At 36.5% G+C, this 22,353-nt stretch overlaps 1 protein-coding gene across 1 annotated transcript in view; it reads left to right on the forward strand.

Annotated features, from left to right (window-relative positions):
• Positions 1-22,353, forward strand: part of VPS13B (vacuolar protein sorting 13 homolog B) — a 435,364-nt gene that overhangs the window by 325,261 nt on the left and 87,750 nt on the right. The window contains exons 35-36 of the mRNA XM_069854414.1: positions 3,753-3,890; positions 14,673-15,080. Coding sequence (XP_069710515.1) covers positions 3,753-3,890; positions 14,673-15,080 — 546 coding nt within the window. The remainder of the gene's footprint in view (positions 1-3,752; positions 3,891-14,672; positions 15,081-22,353) is intronic.

Raw genomic sequence — 22,353 nt, forward strand, 5'->3', positions numbered from 1 at the left:
GCAGACCAAAATATGATTCATCCATTGAAATAAAACCGTGTTGCAGAGCTCATTTGGTTTGGGTAGAGCTCCAGCTGAACAGGCCAAGTTGTCCCACGCAGATGCTGGGTAGCCCTGTCCCCTGCCTGGTGGCTGCTGGGGTGCTGTGTATTGCTGAGCCCCTGCTAAAGCCTCCTCAGGCTGTGCCCCCTGCGCTGCCCTGGCCTCCATGTCTTTCCTTTCCCTTCATTCCCCTTTCTCTTTGGAGTCTGGAAGTTGTTCTCTGCCATTAACATTGGAATGAGGGGATAGCAGGTGAAATCAAAAGCTTGCAAATTCAAATTAAGTTTGGGAGGGTAATTCATAGTCTGTGATGTTTAGACCTGAGGTCTGGACCTTACCAAGACTAGAAGTGGCTTTAGATGTTTGGTTGGATTAAAAAAATAGTCAGAGATTATGTTTCTGTAAAAAAATAGTAGGGCAGTGTGGAATGTGGACTTTCTGAAGGCCTCGCAACTTTTCAGTCTTTTAGATTTTAAATTACAGTCTTGATTGTCAGTCTGTGATATTGGTGTCACCATTTTCCAGTTTTCTTTTGCTGCAACAGACAAATTTTTCACATGGTGTAGAGGATAGAATTTCTGGCCGTCTTCACCAGTCTTCCCTTCTCAAGCCTTTTCTCTCTCTTGGCTTGCTGTGGAGTAATTCTAGCCTCTCCTTTTACTTATGTATGCATCCCTTGGGTTTTCTCCAGCATTTTCTTTATACAAATAACTGCAAATTTAAGTGTTGATTTTTGGGAGAATCATAGAAAATGGAAATGGAAATGACCTATTATAATACATTATTCAGACTGATTCCCTGCTGATGCATAATTGTTCCCTATTGTATATTTTGTAGTGTTCTGTCAAGTGTATTTTTAAACATTCTGAATGTTTCCATCATTTCCTTGAGGAAGAAGAATCCTTTTTCTAACAGCTTTCCCCATCAGGATACCTCACTTTTCAACCTAAATTTTCTCTTTTTTGTTCAATTGCTTCTCTGGTGATTGATTAATACTGTTTTTTTTCCTTTCTCAATCCTTGATCCTTTGAAAATACATATATTGTTTTCTACCTTAGAAGGTATTCTAGTCAAGATGCACGTATTTCAGGTTTTTTGACCTTTGATGTAAAAGAATTTGTCCCACCCAGATACATTATATAGCTCCTATTTGGAACTTCCTTCAAGTTTTTGAGATATATGCCAGCATAGTCAGTTTTAAAACCTCTGGATTCTAGCTTTCTTATTATTATGCAAAAACTGATCTATTGCTCCATATCTAGCATATGTGGATGTAGGTTCCAAATTAACCATATGCCCTGGGCTTGGAAACTCTCAAAGTATTTCTTCGCATGGCCCTTTGGAATTACTATCTCTGATGCAAAGCTGTCAATACAACTATCCTGCTTCCAGTATTAGATTAGTTTCAGAATAACTGTTCCACTTGAATAGGAAGGAAAAATTGCTTGAAATCACTAAGGCTGGTGCTGGGTTAAAAGTAAGATATATTTTTTTGCATTGAGGTATCTGTTGTGTTCCTGATCTGTAAGTTCTGGAGTCCTTCTCGTTATTCATGTAACCCAGTCCTTCAGTGCCCTGGGTAATGAAGAGGTAACAGTGCTGGACTCCTTGGAGGCACGACAGAGCAAAATAATCTTCTGAGAGCCCCATGGTTCCTTTGTTTTTTGATTCTGTGCTTACATGCTGCAATTCCCAGTGCCCTAAGGGCAGTGTTTGTATAGCTAATGTATTATGTCACGCAAGGATTTTCTGCTGTGTAAGTTCTTTTCATCAGATATATTGTCATCTTTAAACTGCTACAACTTTGTAATTGTTAGTAGGTATTTTATAAGGTACCCACATCTTAGGATACTAGGAATACCTGTAAATGTATTCTCCAGAATATACGTTTCACTAAATTTACTGGATTTTCTGAAAAGCCTATGGATGATCTAGGTTGCTTTTACACAGGATGTGATGATATATTTCAGAAATGAGACAAAATGATGGCATGTTGCAATATTTCACTCCGTATTGATACATGTTTATAATAGTACGGGAACAATAACGTGGAGATCAGTTTAATTGATTCAGTGGTGTTCATTGCACAATGTTCAGTAAGTTTTACAATGCTTTACACTATAAATTCTGAAAAACATTAGCATATTACTTATTTATGATGAGCTATCAGCACAAAACAAGATATTATTGTATAGATCCAAGTCAGAAATAACATACTTGTTAAGAGCAACTACAAAACTGTGCTTTGGAAAAGGCATTTACTTTGGTGGGAAAATTTTTTTTTTGTTATTTTTTCCTGTATAGTAGGCAAAGCCCAGACACAGGAAACAAGGTATTCCCTAAAGCAGATAGTATAGAAAAGGGAGCATGCCACACCATTCTGGTTAGTGTAATTAAAAAAGGAAAGGGCTAAGAACCATAAGAATATAGAAATTCACATGGAAAATATACAAATCTCTTGTATGCAGTGACAGCTCTTAAATAACTGTTGAGAGCTGACTTTATAAATGTATAGGCTGTAATGTATATGCGGAGCAGTACAAATACTGCTGTAGAGTCATTGCCTGAAAATTGATCAAATGAAAACAGAAGAATGTGCTAACTTTTGATCTTTTCCACATAGATCTAAAGTAGGTTCTTTGAAATCACATAAGGGTTCATATGTGCCAAGTTTTATATGAATCACATGATAAGGTCAAGAAATACAAATTCCAAAGCTGACTTTATACACCCAGTCCACATATGACTGTGATACCACAATACCATATGTTGACTATAACAGTGTGTATGTAAATACTGTCCTTGAAAGGAGTCCATTCAGTAAAACTCAAATAAAGCAATTATAGCAGTTTTTAATTGACTGAAGATGGGAGAGAATAACATCAGGAAATTCTCCTTAAATCATTAAGGGTAAGGCAGGCATTCAATAATTCACATAGCAGTCTTGATAATAAAGAATAATTGATTATTTAGAATGTAAGACCTGTAGTGGCGGAATTGAGGACTATTATAATAAAGGTTATAAGTTGATAAAAATTAAAGCCTTTTTTCAGTACTGTTTTTGCTATCTGTGATATCCAGAAAATGAATAAAAGGATAGCATTCAGAGGAAAATAATTATATAGGTTGATCAAAGGAATACAATTCAAGGTGGTGAGCAAGAATAACTACTGATCAGCTATTGAGTGAAACTCCAAAAAGAATTATGTAACCACATTGTCATTATGCTGTATTCCTAAGATCTGTTGTCATTATGCTGTATTCCTAAGATCTGTTAGTATTCTGGTCTCTTAGCTTTTATCAGTTATCTTTCCATTATTATCTTCTCTACCATGCAATGAAAATACAGTGTAGAAGAAGCGGTTTTGAGCATAGATTCTCTTGTAAGGACTGCTTAAGCGTCATCATAATTAAAGCTAAAATTGTGTGCTATTTAAAGTCATCTTGTGGTAACCGATGTATTTTACTTGGTGTTTTTGCGGGTTTTCTACATTTTGTGTAATTACAGTTTTGCCCTCTTGCCTATGCGTGCATGCACTGTTGTACACACGCATCTGTAGGCACAAATGCTGTGTATAACAGTAGTATTGAGAATAATATTTACTATGTAGCATTTTAAACTTTTATTTTTTCAATTGTGCTATGTAGCTTTTTATTATGTATTATGTTCCTGGAATATCATTAATGACTGTGATCATTATCACCTGTAGATCCTGGGAAGACTCTGCCAGAAGTTCTGGATTACTGCGAGGTTTGGTTACAGACAGTAGCAGGAGAGGTAGATGCAAAAAGTGGTATTCCACCTCCTCTTATCACTGTGCAAATTAAAGACTTCCTTAATGGACCAGGTAAGGATTGCACTTCAATCTATATTTTCCGATGTAATCTATTTGCAGATATGTGCACATAGACACATACCTTAGATCATCAGAAAGATTTGGTATTCCTTGCTAACAAATGTGAAATTTTCCTCCAGCAATTACCCTGAATCGAAATCAAAATTGAGGAATGGTCAATCCTGGACCAGTTATAAGTTTAAGATCTAATTATTTATTTCCTTCTCAAGATTAATTCAGACATTTTACTTCTCAAGACAGCTGAAGTTGGCAAAGTTCCAATGGAATGAAACCTTCCTGCTTCTAGCTTTTGAAATTTTATTACAGTTATGTTTATAAAAGAAGACTTTTAAAACGTTTCTGAAGATTTTTATAAGCTGCCAAGTCTTGGGTTCATTGGAATCTGGATACCTGGCATTGCAAATTCCTATCATCTAATGTATTGATACTGTAAAATATAAAAAATAGTGATATTGTGTTTCTTCAGCTAACAAAGAAAGTGGTATAGCAAGAACATTTCTTAGTATTTACTTACAATAATGTGACTTGAATTGACTCATAGGGTGTTAGAAACACCTACAAGTTGAAGTATGTCATCCATTCTGTATTTTGTGAATTAAGTCATTACAGCTATAATGCTATGTAGAATATAATTGAGGTTATATCACTTCTGCATTTCAGGATATCGAATCAAACAACCACAGAATGAGACCATACATACGTACCCGCTGACTATAAGTACTGTGCTTAATTAACTTGAAAATACGGTTTTTTTGCATACAGGCAGGCAGGAGTCTCAAGGAAAGAATGAAGTATGTGAACAACCTCCTCATTGCCCCATTTTTGGTTTTCTGTGCTGCCTTAAAAACATTATTTTAAGAGATTTTAAAACTACCTCACAATGCAGAGCTTTTGTTAAATTGATCCCTCTTTGGCTTTATTATCAGGACTTCACACCTTACTACGTGCTCTATTCCCATTTGAAGTAAAGAATTAATTGATAGTAATAGTAGATTTTCATCCTAATCATGACCAGCACAAAAGTGAAAAGAGACACCTACTATCAGCAGTTTATCAAGAGACAGGATTTTTTAGTTCCATTGGAAAGCCAAAAGGAAAATGTGTTCTCTCTCAAGGCTACGATCTTTGGGTCACTGCTGCCAGCTTGGTTTTCTTTATCCTTTCCCCCTTCCCCATTCACCCCAATTTTTGTGTCCTCTCTCCCCACATATGGCAGATTCCAATATTCCCAGACCCTTCATCTGTGCATTTCGCTTTTTTCAAGGTTCTCACTCTAGTTTCCTGGTGCAGCCTTTTTATTTAATTTATTCCACACCTGAAGATGTTTTCCTGATGCTCTCTTGTCAGTAGAACAGGCTAAATAGCAAAAATGGAAGTTGGTACCAGCTTGGAAAGTATATATTCATGAGTAGTCTTAAGTTTCTATCCCATTCCCAACAATTTAGTCAGATCCTGAATTGGTGTTAAATCTCCCCCATTCCATGGTATTTGGCAAAATGGGGAACTGAAAAACCATAAATTAATGCATCATCAACTCTGTTTAGTCTCATAAAACATATAAAAATTCAAAGATTTCCTTCAGGATCTCTTCTTAGCCAAAAGGCATTTTTTTAATCGTCTTTTTGCTGCTAATTGGAAATATCATTACGCATGACTTAACAGTAGTTACTCTGAATTTTATTAGTGTTTTGTTGGTGCAATATAAGAAAACAGCTCTGCATTCCTGTGCAGATTTTTCAAACCTCAGCTGTTGCCACTATGGGCTCCTCTTCAAATAAACTAACCTCTACCAAGAAGCCTTCTTTGGGAGCTGGAGGTTTCATTGGGTGAGTAATGGAAGGTGCTTTCCGCATGTGATTGCGTCAGAACAACACATGCAAAGAATTATGAAAGCTTGACAGCTTCTCAGCAGGCTACTGGAAAATAAGTTACTAACTCTCCTGGGGGGAAAGTCCTCTAACCACAACTTCTTCCAGGGTGAGGTAGCTTGGCTATCAGCAGGCCTGGAGAAAGTGTCTACACCACCAGATGCTAACCAAGCTGGCAGTTGTTTATTGAGGACAAGAACCTCAGCAAAACTCCCGAGAGCTCTTCTAAGGTCACCAAACAATACTGTCACAGGAGACATCACATTAATAAATTTAATAAATAAATGCACTGCTTGAGTGTGGTTATGGTGCAGGCCTCAAAGGACTACTCATTTTTGGTGGACATTTAGCAAATAATGCTCCTACTAACTGACATTTTCTAAGGACATACTGTGTGGTTTCATAGTCATTTATGTATGTGAATTTTATAACAGCAGTAAGTAAAGTATTCAAATGCATTGGATGCAGTAGTAGATACTGCCTGTTAGGTAAGGATGATCTGCACTTCTGAAAAGCTAGCGCAGTCTTAAAAGTGGTCCTATGCAGACAAAAATCTGGACGTAGTAGTTGGGATAACTGTACAGTTTTCTGTATAGATTTTAAGTGTACAAAGTTCAGCAGTTTAATCTCATTTTTTTACAAAGTACATTGTTGTGTTGAGGTTAAATTTCAACTATAACAAGCATGCCTCTGCTTCATGATGCAAACTACTAAGCAAGCAGTTAAAAGAAAAAATCTGCAAGTGGTTCACTGTGTTAGATAAAACTGGTACTTCTTGTAAATAGTTTGTCAGCTGCAGTAGATAAGTAGATAGTGTTCCATAGAAAAATCGTATGGTTTCACCACACAGGAAACCAGGTTGTCAGTCCATATTAGCTTGGAGATCAAAAAACTACAGCAAGTAGCTAAACTTGGAAACCACTAATTAAACGAGAATAACAGGATACATTAATGCACTTCTTGCCACATGAGTTGATTATTTCGTACATTTTTGGCAACTAAGGAAAAATGATATTTCTTCCAGATTTAAGGTAATAGGATCCTAGGAGAAATAAGCATTCATCATCAGGCTTCTGGGAACAGACCTCAACTTTAACCCCACAATGTATTAAAGGACTGTTCTTTCTCTTTCTACAGTAACTAATTATTAAAATTTTTAAAATTCAGTCTCCATCAGTTTACATGACTCTCTTTTATATTCAGTTATTTGCTGGATTCTACGTCTAATTCTTGTCTTATACATGTAAGTGAACTATTTGTTGCTTCAGCATAAGATATTATTCATTAGGTGGGAACAAATATGACCATCTTGTTTTAATATTGTTTTGAATATTTCTTATCTTTACCTTCTAGTCCTTTCTTTGGGTTTGTTTTTTTTAAATCAACTATGCTTTCTTAAGCTATAAAAGCTGTCTTTTTGAAAGCTGTTCTTTCTGCCTGTAAATGATATAGAATATGTTTATTAAGCAGAGCTTCATACAAATAGGCTTAAAAAACACACACAAAATGCAGGTGGTTTATGCCAAAGCCCTCTTCCCCCAGCAGTTTCTTGTGAAGACCTTAGGCTAAGTGTGAAACGGCTGCAGTCCTTGATACTTAGCTTTTCAAAACAATTTCTACAGAAGAAACTATCCAGCCAAACTCAGAAATGCCGTGTCCCACTGAGAGGTAAAGTGAGAACTGAGGAACCTGGGGAGGGGTTGCTTTTTCCTGCTGGTCCCTCCCTGGCACAGTTTGGACACCAGCGGTGGATCTAGCGTTATGCATAAGAAGCAACAAACAAAACTGCAGCCTGGCACTCTCTCCAGCTTTTTCCCCTCTGATTGCAAAGGCGACCATTGTATCCATTAGCAAGGTCAGTGGTTTGGAGAAACCTGGAAAATAGCAGCTACCAGAAACCCACTATAATAATATCTGCAGCAGGTGATAGATTAGTTGGAACAAATTGGAACCATTGCACTTCAGCAATCCTGGTTTCTTTCAAGCTGTTTTAAAAATGTCGTCATTTTAATACACAGTATCAGCCCTGCGGAACAGTCCACAGCAGGTTAATTTGAATCATATGATGTATCACTGCCCTCAGCTGACATGAGCTCCGTTCCATGTGTGAAGCCATAATAAATCCATTCCCAACCGAGGCAAATTCCCTGTGAGAAGGTGAACTAATCCAGGCCTCACACTGGCATGTTAGCCCTCCGTAATTGAAAGCAGGGCCACCTGTTCCCAGCACAGTTAGCCCATAGAGAGAAAATTAGCATTAGATCAGATACTTAATATATTGAAAAATCATTCATACTACTTGCAAGTTCAGCTGTGGGCTGCTTAGCATGACATCATATATAAACCTAGGAATGTGCCCACTTGATCCCAGTTTAACAGTTTTGTTAACCATGGTGTTTGTTAACTTTGAAATGAGAATTTTTTGATTTAATGAGAGCTGACACGTGAGAAGGGGAACTAGCCAGGGTGCAGACTTTTCTAATTAACTCTGGGTCATTTGCAAAACTTTTGAGCTTTCTAGTAGGTTTTTTTTTCCCCCTTTGCTCTTTTACAAACAAGTTTTTAAAGCATTGACACTGTAGCCATGAAATGATATTTGTTTGATTAAGAGGGCAAAGAGAAATATTCCAAACAGGTGTATCAGCCTGTAGGTATTGTTTTGGTTTTGACACATCTATTGTCTGTAATATCAGTGTAATAATGTGCACAATTTTAAAAGTACTTTTCTAAAAGCAATGTCTGCAACACTTACTTTAAATGAAATTTAGTTTATTTAAGCACAGAAAATAAAGCCTGCACGCTGAAGCCACAAGGATAAGTTTGAAAATATTTTCTTGGTGTCTTTTTCCGTGTATTGACATTTTCTTTAGAACTTACTTCTAACATTTGTTCCATTTTATGAAATCCTTTCATTTTTTTCGTGTTCCTTTCTTCATATATGTCTTAATATAGATGTATTATCCAGCAGCCAAAGCAGATAATAGAGAGTTAGTATTTATGGGTTCTTTTCTTTTCCACAAACCTGCTCCATCACCTGGAACAATTTATTGAATCTCACTGTGTTGTGCTTCAACTTCCCTGACTCTGTTGAGAAAGTTAATGTTTCCCTTAGGTAGGATTTTCCTTTTGTGGTAGTGCCTCCAAATGCCCACATAGTTTTCAGCCTTGCCACCAACCCTTGAAACACTTACGTAATATGTTTGGTAGTCACACAGTTGATTCCTTTCACTCAGTATCCTGTGAGTAGCAGTAACCCTCCATCCTTTATTAATGGTATCTTTGGTCTTTTCAACCTACAACAATTTTTTTTTGGTTCAATTGTGACAATTTAAGAAAAATAATAGAATTACTTCACTTTGAGCCTTGTCCAAGATCTCAGACCCTGGCACCGGCTCGCTAGAGCTGTTAATGTCTTAGTGTCAACTTCACGTATTACATACTAGGTCGTGAAAGTAGGAGTTGTTACTGCTGGGGAACATCCCATATGGTTCGAGTGATTAAGCTCCCCCGAAGGCTGTAGTTTGCCGTATCAGCCAGGGAGAGCTGCTTCTGAGAGGCTGTAGCACGCAGATGGCAGTAGGTAGAAATAGTGAGTAGTGACTACCAGCCTTTTCCAGACTAATTGGCATCTGTCTCACAGAAGCAGAATACAAGATGGACTGCAGATGGCCTCTGAAGCCTTGTCTCAAGTTTCTCTCTTGTTTTCCCTTGATCCAAATTGGGAATGATGAATTAGAGGATAAAAACAATTCGTTTGGATTCTTCTTGCTTTTCAGTTTCTTTTAATTTGTCTCTCTTTTGATGCCTGACCATGGACAATTGAAACAGTACAGCCAGTCATTTCTTTACATGTTTCTCTCTTTCCTATTTTTATAAATTTAATTTTTGCAATTCAGCCATTTCCCTGTTACTGAAGGGCCACCCTGACTCCAAATCAGAATCAGGGTTCAAGATTACCTTTACCTTCCCCAGATTTCCTCTGTTTAGACTCCCTGCATGAGGATGGGTGGCTCCCAGAGAAAGCATATTACTGCTGGTAAAATGTTTCATGCCTGTTGTCTGCTCCTGTCCTGTTTAGGACTAGGAAATTCAATCCCTAAAGGGCAAACAGCAGTTTCTTCTATTGCAGTACTATTTATAAGAAGTTTTGCAGCTTTCCTTGGGTATAGGAGAATGAAACCCGTGCCCAACCTGAGGGAGAAAGGGCTGGCTTTTCTATACTAGCTATGAGAAATAAAAGATCCACTGCACAATGAGGGGTTTGAGAAGTGAAGAAATTCTTGCAAAATGCCTTATTTTTCTCTCTCTCAGTTCAACATTTCGTATAGTCTATGAAAAGATCCTAGTTATATAAATAAAAGCTTACAAATAATTTTCATAGAGTTTGCTTTCTGAGTTTTCATAGTCAGAGTATCCTTTGGTAGTTTATTAGTCAGAGAAATAGTAACCTGGTGTACGTTAAGTTATGGCATTTATTAGAATAAGCCCACTGACTTCAGCAAGAGCTGGGATTGACCTAAAACAGCTTGCTAGGAGCTGTGTTATTTTTGTGTTGCTTATTCATTCTTAGCCCACCAAATAAAAAGTCCTTTTGAGTAATATTATTATCCCAAGTTCACAGAATAAAATTATGTCTTCACAGTACAAATCTGAATGTTATGGAGAACGAGGGTAAAATACTCATAACCCTGAAATTTTTTATCTGAAGCTCTAAGTAATAAAATAACAAAGAAAGAAATTGTTTCAGACAGAAATTGCAGAGTGCTGCTTATAGGTTTTCTTTTATGGATGTTATGATTTTGTTCAAACAGGCCATATTGAATCCATTGGGTTTTTTGTAATAGATTTCAAAATACATAATAAATGTAAGTAATATGATGACTAATGGGTCAAGTGAAGTTGGAACTTTTTAAATGAGAAAATAGCTGGAAACAGTTTTCAGGAAACTATTCCAGTTGATTTTTGGTCCCCCACAAGGTGTACATTAACATAAACTCCATAGAATCGCCTCTGGGACCTGAATTCCCTCTCTGATTTCATTATTGCAACGTGATTCTTTTCCTTTCGCTGTTAAGTCATCTCCTGGTGTGGTGGGATCATATAATAAGTGCAATTTATTTATATTTATCTAATCTTTTAATTCAATAGTTATTTCATCATTCTGTTTCCTAGTAGCTCTTCAAAAAGTTGTGAAGGTTAATTAGAAACTAATAATTGACAGACATGGAATTACTCGGTAATCTAAAGAGATGTAAAGAAGAAACGGAGAGAGAAAGAACAATTCAAATTCTATACACAAATGCTGCACATTACTTTGATATCTAATTCAGTCCAATTTAAATATAAACCGAAATAACTCATTTGAACATGATCTCTTTTGCACAGTAATTTCTTCAGTATTTATTTGCTGGAAATAGATAAAACCTGGCAAAGAAAGTTATTGCTTTTATGTCTTAAGTCTAATGAAAACATTGGGGTACAATTGTGGTGGCTAGTCACTAACAGGCAAAGGAGAGACTGGCGTAATTCAGGAGTTTAATGGTATCTTTGAGCTACTTTTGCCCTATTCTGATTCTGATGTGATTTTGGGCAATTCAAAGGGTCGTTTCAATTATAGCAACCTGTGTTTTCCTACCGGTACAGAATCTGCAGTATGTTACGTAAAGTGCTTCCCAAAGTGTTTCAAATCACCTAAAAAGACTGTTAGCCTTGGATCTTGCAGTCTGGAAATTTTCTTACAGATACATCCAGGTCACCCTTTACATTGTAAGATCTCTATTTAGCCCATTTTGAGTGACTGGAGAAACTGCTGAACAACCATCTTCATCAGCTGCTATAAATAGCTCTCTGTATTTCATGTTTTCATTGTTCCTGTCCATCTCTTAAGCATGTTTTTCTTAGAATGTTAGAGTTTCTTTTACAGTGCTAAGTATAAAGTATGAAACAGGGCAAAGACTAAAAACATGTTGATTGCTTAACTGGGTTTTTGTTTTTTGAGCGTTTTACTTAAAGTGCTAAAGAATCTCTTTATATAATCTTTCCCCAGTTGCAAAAATAACCTATGTCATTATGAGATAGTTAAAATAGTTGCAGTGAAAGTTCCAGAGCTTCATTTTTGGCAATTATGCTTCTGGCTGGCTTCCACCTTCTGTCGAGGTGGATTCACTGCTTAATAATAACTTAATACAAACCTTTGTCATGTTATCAATCATGACAGCATTTTTCTGTGTGGCATGTGCAATTTCCAAACAGAAGATGGGAAGTCATACACGTTTCTCTGGTGCCTTCATGTCCATTTTTTTTATTGCTCTCCTGAATGAGCACAGTGCTTGTGGGAACAAGTGAATAGCAGCAGTGCTGAAGCACGGGCCCAGGACCACAGGTGCCATGCATGTTCCTCTACTGAGCTTCACCAGAATCCTATGTCTTCTTTTCCCTGGCCCAAGGAAGCCCAAGAGAGGACTACTGCCCTCATATTCATGTTCATATTCATCTCCTTTTAAACCTTTCTCAATCACTTTACTCTCTGGCTTTAGCCAGACACCTGTTCTATCAAATTATGTCAAGTCAATTTTGGGATTGTAGGGCTTTTTTTTTTTTTTTCTGGGCTCTACTGCCATAGGAAAGTGTTGACAATAAAATCTTATAAACCTTATTATGTGGCAAAGCCAAGAACATCTACTCTGTTTTACTCATTTACTACTACATCACAAATTGAAAAAAAAAAAAAAAAAAAAAACCAAGCCAAAAACTTGATAAGGGTCTTGTTTTAAAATTGCCCAAATTGTAGTGTGAGTCGGATTTCAAACTTGGGTCATTTTAAAAACACTACTCATTTGTTTGTTTAGATTTTTGTTGTTTCATTTTTTTAAGAGAACTATTCCATTAGAATAACACTTCTTTCCTTTTGAATATTGTAAGTAAATTAATATTGTCATGTCATATGAGTCTCTACTTTCTTTGTAAGTCTTCTTTCTCACTTCAAAGGGAGGAGAGGACCAATGAAAGATAGACAGGCAAATCTTGGGGTATTTTTCAGTGCCCAGAAGGGTGGAGAGATTTTCAGAAGTGTTACAACATTTTTGTTCCCTTCATTTTAATTAAAGATATTAGTACTTAAGCATTTTGAAAAATTTTTCAAGTTGATCACGTGTGGGTTTGGATGCCTAAAATCTTGCTGTCTTCTAATGTCCAGCTTCCTAGCTTTGATACTTGCCTTTCTACTGGGCCCATGTGTTAGCTAGTGTTTTGCCACAGTTTCTAGGTCAGTGTGGAAGGCTTTAACACAAGATAAAGTTTAATTAATGGTTTTCTGAAAATACTAAGTTAAAATTAAGTTTTCAGTCTTAAATTTCAGTTAGCAACAGCTTGTGGAGTATTACACACTTTTTTCTAAGATTGTTTGGGGTTTTTTAATTAAGCTGTAACAAATTTTACATGGTCATTAACAAGTTTCTCTTGTCTGTGTAGAAAAAATGCTAATTTAAAATTCAGAGATTTATCTATTCAGGTATTAAAGCACCTAACTGAAGTTTAGAACCTCCAGGTATTTTTGAGGGCCAGAAAAGTGCTTTGCCATGTGCCTGGGACTCTCTGAAGTCAATATAAACCTATCCTTAAGAGAAGCTCCGAAGCTCTGCTGCAGCACACAACCATTGTGGTAAAACTTGTAATTTAGCTAAAGAGTGGGAGAATTGAGCTCATCAGTTTGCATCAGCATTAAGAGTAGACCATAATCTTGGACAACTTGAAACTAGGTCGTAATTTTGGTGAAATATTCATTAATCTGTGTGAAACCTTGAACAAACAGTGTTTCCTATGTATGTTTATAATGAAACTTGACACTAAGTAGTGCTGTCTTCTCTGAACATTTAATCTAGCTTAAATTTATGGACAGAATTGTAATTATTTTTGGTCCATGGGGATGGGACAGTGGGAATCAAACAGCAAACTGAAAAGCAAACTTCTCTCCCTGCCCAGGGTAGCTGTCTCATTACTGGGTGAAAGCTGAATTTAAAATGAAAAATTCTGAAAACTAACTTAAAACTGGATTTCTATAATGAATTGTAACAGACTGATAGAATGGCAGGTAGCAGAACAGAAATAAGTTTCGACTGTCAGAAAATCCTGCTTCCCATCTGTGAATAGTCTTGGTAATTGCAGCATCTAAGTAACTAAAAATGTCTGTTGTCAATGTTGTCAATGCAGTTCATATAAGTTGTGATTTCTAAAAATTCTGTGAGACTTTGAGTAGTCTGGGAAGTACCAAAACCCTTTACTAAGGAGACAAAGACCATTTAAAAAATATTAGGTTATTCCAGTCTCCCTGGAAAGCGAAGAAATATACCTCAGTTTTTTATACTCACTTTTTATTTCACATTTAATCTTGAAAATGCATTCATGAATACTGCCTGTTAGCTGTGTAGGAAACAACAGAATATACATGTTATTCACTCATTTAAATGTGTTGAAAATGTTCGCTGTTGGCTTTGGAGTTTAGTCAAATAGTTGTACTAGATGTAGAACTCAAGAGAATGCAAAGTATATTTTCATTCTTACACAAAAGGACTAATGTATTTACCCTCCTACACACTCAAATGAAGTGCATGTCTCTCAGATAGCTGTGGTGATCTCTGGGAAGAAACAAGGAAGTACGATGACATCGTGAAATGTTCTTTCATTTAGAACTGTATAGAGTGAAGATCGATTATAGTACATTTCATGATGTTTTCATTCGGATTTATTCCTAAACAATATTGTCTAATTGTATTTTACTATTGATTCAGTCCTTTTAATGAAATGGTATAGAAATAATGGTATCTCCACTAACTGCCTTATATTTTTACATTGCTTGAACAATTGCACTATAGTTTCTCATATTGCTTTCTCCAATTCTCTCTTACAGCTGACATAAATGTGGACATATCAAAACCTTTGAAAGCAAATCTCAGTTTTGTCAGACTTGATCAAATAAACCAGTTTTTGAAGAAAATCATAACTACTACTGGTGATGAGCCCAAGAAGGAGCCTGCTCCATCAGCTGGCACTGTTTCAGATGAGGATGTCACTTCGATAACCAAACACCCCAGTACAAAGGATTCGCTACATGCAGTGCACATCGGTGCTGCACAAAAGTCTTCAGTACAGGAAAATTTGTGGCAAGTCCTTTCCTGCTTCCAGAAAATTTCCATTCACACTGTTCAAATGGTTCTTTCAATGGAAACCATCCCACATCCCAGTAAACCTTGTTTGATACTCTCTTTATCGAACCTCAGTGGTGGCCTGAATATGAAAAGTGGACATAAAACTGCAGGTAAGAATTTTTGAAAGTTGGAAGTGCTACTGATTTGTTGGAGTGGTGGTCTAGTAACCATTTTAAAGCATGGGACATTGAGGGTTGCTCCTTTAGCTAACATAATAAATTTACAGCAGAAAATAGCAAACCCCTGATGGACTCCATTACCTGATTTTTCCTTTCAGTGAGGCAGCACCCAAGAGTACATAATTTTGTAGTTAATATCCCCTAGCCTGTAATTACAAATTACTGACGGAATTCTGGCTGCAATAGTGGTTGCAAGAACCGCTATTCTGATAATTCAGCACATACCTCAAAGGGCAAGATTTTGACAGTTTTCACTCTATAACTACATTTTCTTGTTATTACCCTGTATTTCTGCTTATAATAATAATTGTTCAGAGCCTTGACGTATGGTACTATGTAAATATTGGATCATATCATTATTCTCTTCCAGGCTTATGAAGTTTTAAATTTTTGGTGGCTTCCCCTGCAAAGCTAGAAGTCACCCAGGGAAAACAGGCACTCCAGCCTCATTACTGTAGAGCTGTGAGGAAACTTTACACCTTGGGTACAGTTAACAGGACACCAGAGACTCATTTGAAATCAAGACATTTTGAGTGTCTCTGTAAATTGTTTTATTAGTCTTCTAATAAAATTAATAAGATGGTACATTTGCATGATGTGGAGATGAGCCAGATGTAGGTGGTTGGCAGAGCAGCTTGTGGGGTAAAATGGTCCATAGCTGAGAGGAACAAGCTGTAGGCCAAGCGAGGTGTTGATTTATTTCTTACATCAGAAATATTTCTCCTCAGGCCAGCAAATTTCAGTGTTTTAAAAGTTAAAAATGAAAAATTTAAAATTTGTAGGACATGAAAGCCTGTGAAAGAGCTGGAGCCTGAAACTCTTGAGTTATCCATAAATAAACAGCAGTACAGGCAGGAACAGTGCCTGTGTTCCCACGCTTTTCCAGTCAGATCGCAACTGTAGCATGGGAAGCACTGCAACTGAGTAAAAGGCCTTTCTGATGTCCTTTAAATAATTTTGGTTTTCTTTCTCTGTAATAATCCTCTCTGCTTCCATCACTTCCTTTCTATCATTTATGCATTATCCATCCCATGGTACATTATGGTGTCCACAGCAAGCTTCAATGTATCAGTATCAAAGCCAAGCCCATTCCATCACGGCACCATAAAGCAGTTTGGCAGACTGAGTAGTGTGTATCTTTTACCCTGGAGTTTTTCATCCTCCCAGAAGGAGCGTGTACTTTGCCTTGCACATTGAGCCTCAAAAACATTCTGCTATGAAGTTCTATTAATAATTCTTCTGGCAGTTTGAGGAAGCCAATCTTTATTTTTCATGTCACAAGCTGTACATGAATCTTCAGTATGTTTATAGTCTGACAAGCATTGTTAAGTAAAGCAATACTGATGCTGAATCTAATGAAAATGGAAATCAGTTATTCTATATGAAGAATTTTCATAACTGGATAATAAATAGGCATCAACAGACTCTTAACAATTTTTCCAATTGAAGTTGACTTATCTCTACTTTTTAAAAAGAAAAAAAAATGTGCACAAGGTTTTGCATGTTATTGTGATGGTGAAATAAAATGTTTTTTAAGTTTCAAGAAGTGCAAAAGACACACTTCCACAAAACTGATTAAAAGTGTTGAAAATTCTTTTAATAAATTGTTTAGCTGTTTATTTAAAATTATTAATTTGAAATTAAAATGCTGATAGACACCAAAATGCAAATTATAACTTCGGGGAAGATGATAAATTACTCGGGGGCGGGGGGTGGGGGGGTGGGTAGGGAACTGGTTTTACAGTCTTGGGTTAAAAATACTTTAGAAGAATACCGCAGTTACTAACTAGATTTCTGTTATTCTATTATTGCAAAGAAATTATGCACACTAACTCAATTTAAAGAAGTGTGGTAGCTGTATCTTGGGAGCAAGGAGTATTTAAATATGTCAGTTACTCCTCACTGCTTTTCTTTATACAAAATGTTTTATAGATATAACTTTTGAGCTAAACAGGGTTAATGTCAGGGGGGAAGGTTTATAGAATGAAACTAATACACAAATACTTCACTCTGTCTTTGATTTTACAGTCAAATAATTATTGTGACCATCTGCAGCAGCTGCACTTTACGAATTATTTGCTGAACCAAACTAAGTACAATGACAAAAGTAGTCATCTCAGATGTACTGTTAAAACAGAGGAAGAAAAAGGAGCATTGCTTGCCTTTTGTACAGTATGGCCATCTGCTGTACAGATGTTATTCTATAGAATGACTTCAGATACAATAATTGTCGAAAATTTTCATTAAAACCTCAACAATTTGCACTTGTTTACTTGAATCTGCATAACTCCCCAGTGAGACAACACAATACGCTTGGGGTTTCTTTGGTTCTCACTAGCTTTCTCTTTGATCCTTTTTGATGTGCTGACTTTAATAAACATAGTTAAAAACACTGTTCAAAAACATCATGGAAAAAACTACAAAGGAACAATTATAGCAGTAGAAACTACTCTAATCCCTTGCTTACACAAGCTATTTTTAGTGAAATATGGTTTTTTTACACATTTTATGTGGCAGTGTTTTATAAACAGTGTAAATGACCCCTTTTCCAGATGAGTTTTAATGTAGAAGATGAAGTTGGTTTGTAAGGAATCCTATTTGCTAGGAATTATTTAGCAAAAATCCTCGCAAGAATGTATTGTCGGCATTTTTCCTCCCTTATAGGGGGAAATGAAAAGTGCGTGACCTTGTGTAATGCTTTGATTTTTCTAGCCGAAATTAAGAAAGAAGGTTGCGATGTAACTTTTTTTCTTTAATCGTCAGCTTTCCCTCTAGACTTTCCTGGTTTAATTATGGAAGTTAAAGGCCTTATGTTTTAATTTTTCTTCTTAATTTCTTGTGAAAGTAAAAAGATGTAGCTTCTGAAAAGCAGAGGGGCTAATTAGTTAAATTATTTCACTTCTAACAAAAAAATTGGAAGTGTTGAACGTTCACATTGCAGTTGGATCAAATTAAAACACCTCCATTTTCACATATCCTGCTGCACTGTTACACAACCCCTAACCTTTAGTGTGTCAAGGGACTTCATTTTTTGGACATTTTTCATGTTTTAATGCAACAGTTACTTATAACAACATGGTTACTATTTCTGTTAGAATACTTATGTTCACTTCTGTAGTTATGGTGAAATCCCAAGTATTTTGGTTTTAGTAAAGTAATACTGCTGTAGAATGTGACACAGTGTATTGTGAGAAAAAGAAAAAAAAACAAAACAAAATCCTTTTTAAAAAAAATATTAACTTTACTTTAGAAAAGGCTACCGTTATATTTTTTCTGACACTGTTAATGGCAGGAGTTTAAGTCATGCTGATGTTAAATAAAATAAGAATTTGTCGTCATTTTATATTTTCTGGCTTAGAGTTACAAGCTAAAACTTGTACACATTTCATACAAACAAGTAACAAATATTTAGCTCATTTTTGGCAGCTTATTTGTACTGTCGACAAAAACTTGGTTTGGTGATTTTTGTCGTCTGAAGTGGGGTGGCATCTTCTACAGCGGCTAGACCTCTTTGAGTGCCATGTGTGCAATCAGATTTGAGACTGTTTGATATCATGCTTGAAGTAGGTAGCTCACTCCAGAACAATCACAAGCCATTAAAGTTGAAATAATTTTTACTAATAAATACTAGGAAATAGAACACAATTCTAAACATATGACTTTCAGTTAATTTAGCTTTGGTGTTGAAATTAGAACTACCCACCTGCCAAAAGAGCAAATAAATGACACGAGTTGAGGACTGTACTCTCCCCAGAGTGAAAGACAGCAAGAAGCCTGTAGCCCCTCGGTGGAGCCTTATTTTGCTCTGGCTGGACACAGGAGGGAAGTCTTGCTGTTCATTGTCTGAACTGAGAGTGTTACGGACATAAAATATTCCAGAAATCATAGACAGAATTCCCCAGCCCTTTTGTCCTGTATGCAGAGATGATTACTTTAGCATATAAATAAGAGGAAAAAATAAACACTAGTTGAGCACATGATAATCCCAAGTATTTTTACTAAACCTGAAAGAAATTACATACTTAAGATATGTTACTGAAATATTAAAATTAAATGCAGCAATTAATTGGCATAGAGCAAAGACCAAGCTTCATTTTGGAGTTAACTGACTCTCTCGAGAAAACTCTGCTAAGGCGTTGTCATAGCCTTTGGATGCTGCAGATATGCAAGTTAGTCTGTGGGGAAATAAAACATTAAATTAGATATGACTACCTAAAGTAATATGCAGCAGTAACAAGCCATTTACAACACCCAGAAGACTTTTGTTAATTTTAGAAAGAAATATAAACTTTTTCCAACACTTGAACAATAGGAAATTAATTCTTTGTCAGTAGAAGCCACAGGACAAACTAAATATTTAAATGGCCACTGAGGATTGAAGTGGAAGTGCAGCTTGTAGACAGCTATACAAATCACTAACAAACCTTAATGAATATAGGGTGTGGGCATCAGGGTCCTGTCAGATTTGACACCATGTCCCAAGTAGCTTAAACCCAGCACTCAAGGAAAGGTGGGAGACCTCATCAGGTCTCTAACATCTGGGATTTTATTTGTCATTTTGGCATACCCTGCAAGCGCAAAAGAAAGAGTAAAAGGGGATTATCCTGACAATGAAATGAGTTACTGAATCTTGTGATAATGAAAAGCAGAAGAATTCTAATTCCTTTCGATAGTCCCTGAGGTGGAGGTGCGTTTATAGTTCTGCAGGAGTAAAATGTAGGAGGGAAGAACAGATGGCCTAAAATCCATGAAACAAGACACCACCTAATCCCGGGACTGAGTACCACTATTAATCCTGGGCAGAGGCCCTACTGGTACTTTTTAACAAGTTTCAGAGTTGCTACTGATGAACTCACCCGTTAACTCAGGGTGGGGTGGGTGGGAGAAAAAAGACCAGAAGAAGGTTAGTTGTAGGTTGTTGATTCAGGACTGTGTGCGCTAATTTTTTAAAACTGCGTTTACAGTTTAAATACCTTGACTTTAAAAGCAGAATCCAAATGAAATTTGATTCAGAACAAATATGGTTCTTTTGTAATCTCTTCAGCTTTTAATGTGAAAGTAATCACTTATTTTATTGAGACTAGAATTTCTTTTGTAATGTGGATCCCAGAGCTATATGTGGCAGGAGTAGGAGCATTTTCATGATAGCTTGGTAGAATATTTACATTCATGAGGAAATACAGATAACAGTGAAAGCTGAATGGTTTCTTTGTACATTTTATCCTTTCTATGCATTTCCTCCCAATTCAATCGACATTTTGCAGTGTGAGGTACAGAACACAGAGATTGGGCATAATTTCCCAATTTTAAGAACCAGTTTAAATTGTTGATGTACTGGCAACACATTTCTCCTTTTTTCTAAGACAAGAATGGGGTGAGTTGTTTTTTTTTAATGGGACGAGATCATCGGCCTGCTGCCCAAACAAAATATATGATTCAATAAGAAGTATGGGTTAGTGTGGCCACACATTTCCACACTCTTCCTTGTGCCAGCTCTGTAACCCAGGCAGGTGTTCATTCAGTTGAGTCAGGGCACTGATCTGTCTGCAGACTAACCCAAGAGGAAAGAAAAGTTTCCATCAAGATCATCATCTTTGGCTGGCTCACTGGGCAGCTACACTTCAATGACCACACTGGCACAAAACAGAATTCAGAGAAGTGAGGGGGAAAAGTGATCAAAGAGGGAAGACTGGAACATAGTAGCCTGGACCTGGATTAGCCTTAGCCTTGGGGAACCTTGTCCCAAGAGTGCAGCAAAGCCTGTTCAGTTTGTGTGGGTTGGGCGTATCTGTCAAGCCTTGTACTTCCACAGGCATAATTCACTGGGTTATAGAGACTCAAACAGCTCAGGTGCTGCCAGGTACTATCTTCAGGGTGGTTTATTTTTAAAGGAAAGGTACCCTGTAGTTCGTGTACCATTTAGTTTATTAAAGCAGATGAAGTCCAGTGAACCAAGTGTAGAGCAGAGGAGCAAACATCAAAGCTAGAATTCTAATTCAACCTTGTGGCAGCTATATAGGACTACATTTTGAGTGGCTTCCACTCTTTTGTAATGCTTTATTTACTGAGCAACTATTCAATGTCTGATCTTCTAGTAGTAAAGTATCTACAATTTCATTAGTTAGTGGCAGTTGTAGGTACCAGCTATCTTCTGAAAAGAAGCCAAGGTTTTCAACCAACCGCCTAAAATTAAGTGTGAAAATACATTGATTTTTTTAAAATTGAAAAATCTCTTCGTGCTTATCTATAAAGATCAAATAAAGTGGTCTAGTCACTTTCCTGAAGACTTCTGATATTTAAAAATAAAATTCTTACGATTCAAGAACCAAGTACTACTCATGTCAGTATAGTACTTAGTTTTGAAAGCTGATCTTGGGGATGCAAATTGAACACTATTTTTGTTGTTTTCCATTATGCATTTTTATCCACTTAATTAGAATAAGATAAGGCAATATAGAGCTTTGCAAATGTATTCTACATTATTGTATACCAATGACACCCTTGACCAAAAATGAAAATCCCTTTATATCTTAACTTTAATATGTCCTCTCTGATCAGGCATCACAAAATCCAAAATCAGCAAATCAACAAGTGAACTGGGATTTTTCAGCATTTAGTGTGCAGTAGTGTAATGTACATGATGTACCTGCCCAATTATTCTTTAAAGGAGATGAGCTCACTTCAGATAGATAACCATCTTTGACTTCTCTTCTGATTCATCACTGACCTGAACTCCATTTGAACCTTGTTAGACACAAAACAAGCAGGATTTCTGGCTGGAGCTATAAAATATAATTAAGCCCTTTTGAAATGATGTGTAAAAGAACATAGCTTTACCCCCACTATAACTACTATACCACCACAACCAATAAAGTTAAATCAAGCACTGCCTGTAATGGATTAAAATAATAAATGTTCCTGGATTTTAGTGTTTGAAGTATTCGAAGAAAACAGGCTCCCAGCAGCCAGGACTGCTGAATGCATGGGGACATTTATTAGTGACGAATTCAAGGGTTTGGCCTGCTTAAGATCATTACTTTCTGTTTACCGTGTGTTACACATCTCATGTTTTTACAGAGCCCACGTGTGTCCCCATGTAATGCTGAAAAACTCTCTTTCACTAAAGAATAGTTAATTGGTAATGTGTGAATATTGTTCTCGTGGGGAGAATGAACTATCATAAGATTTAGCTTGACACTAAAGA

Source organism: Phaenicophaeus curvirostris, chromosome 3, assembly GCF_032191515.1.
Source record: "Phaenicophaeus curvirostris isolate KB17595 chromosome 3, BPBGC_Pcur_1.0, whole genome shotgun sequence".
Classification (NCBI taxonomy): domain Eukaryota; kingdom Metazoa; phylum Chordata; class Aves; order Cuculiformes; family Cuculidae; genus Phaenicophaeus; species Phaenicophaeus curvirostris.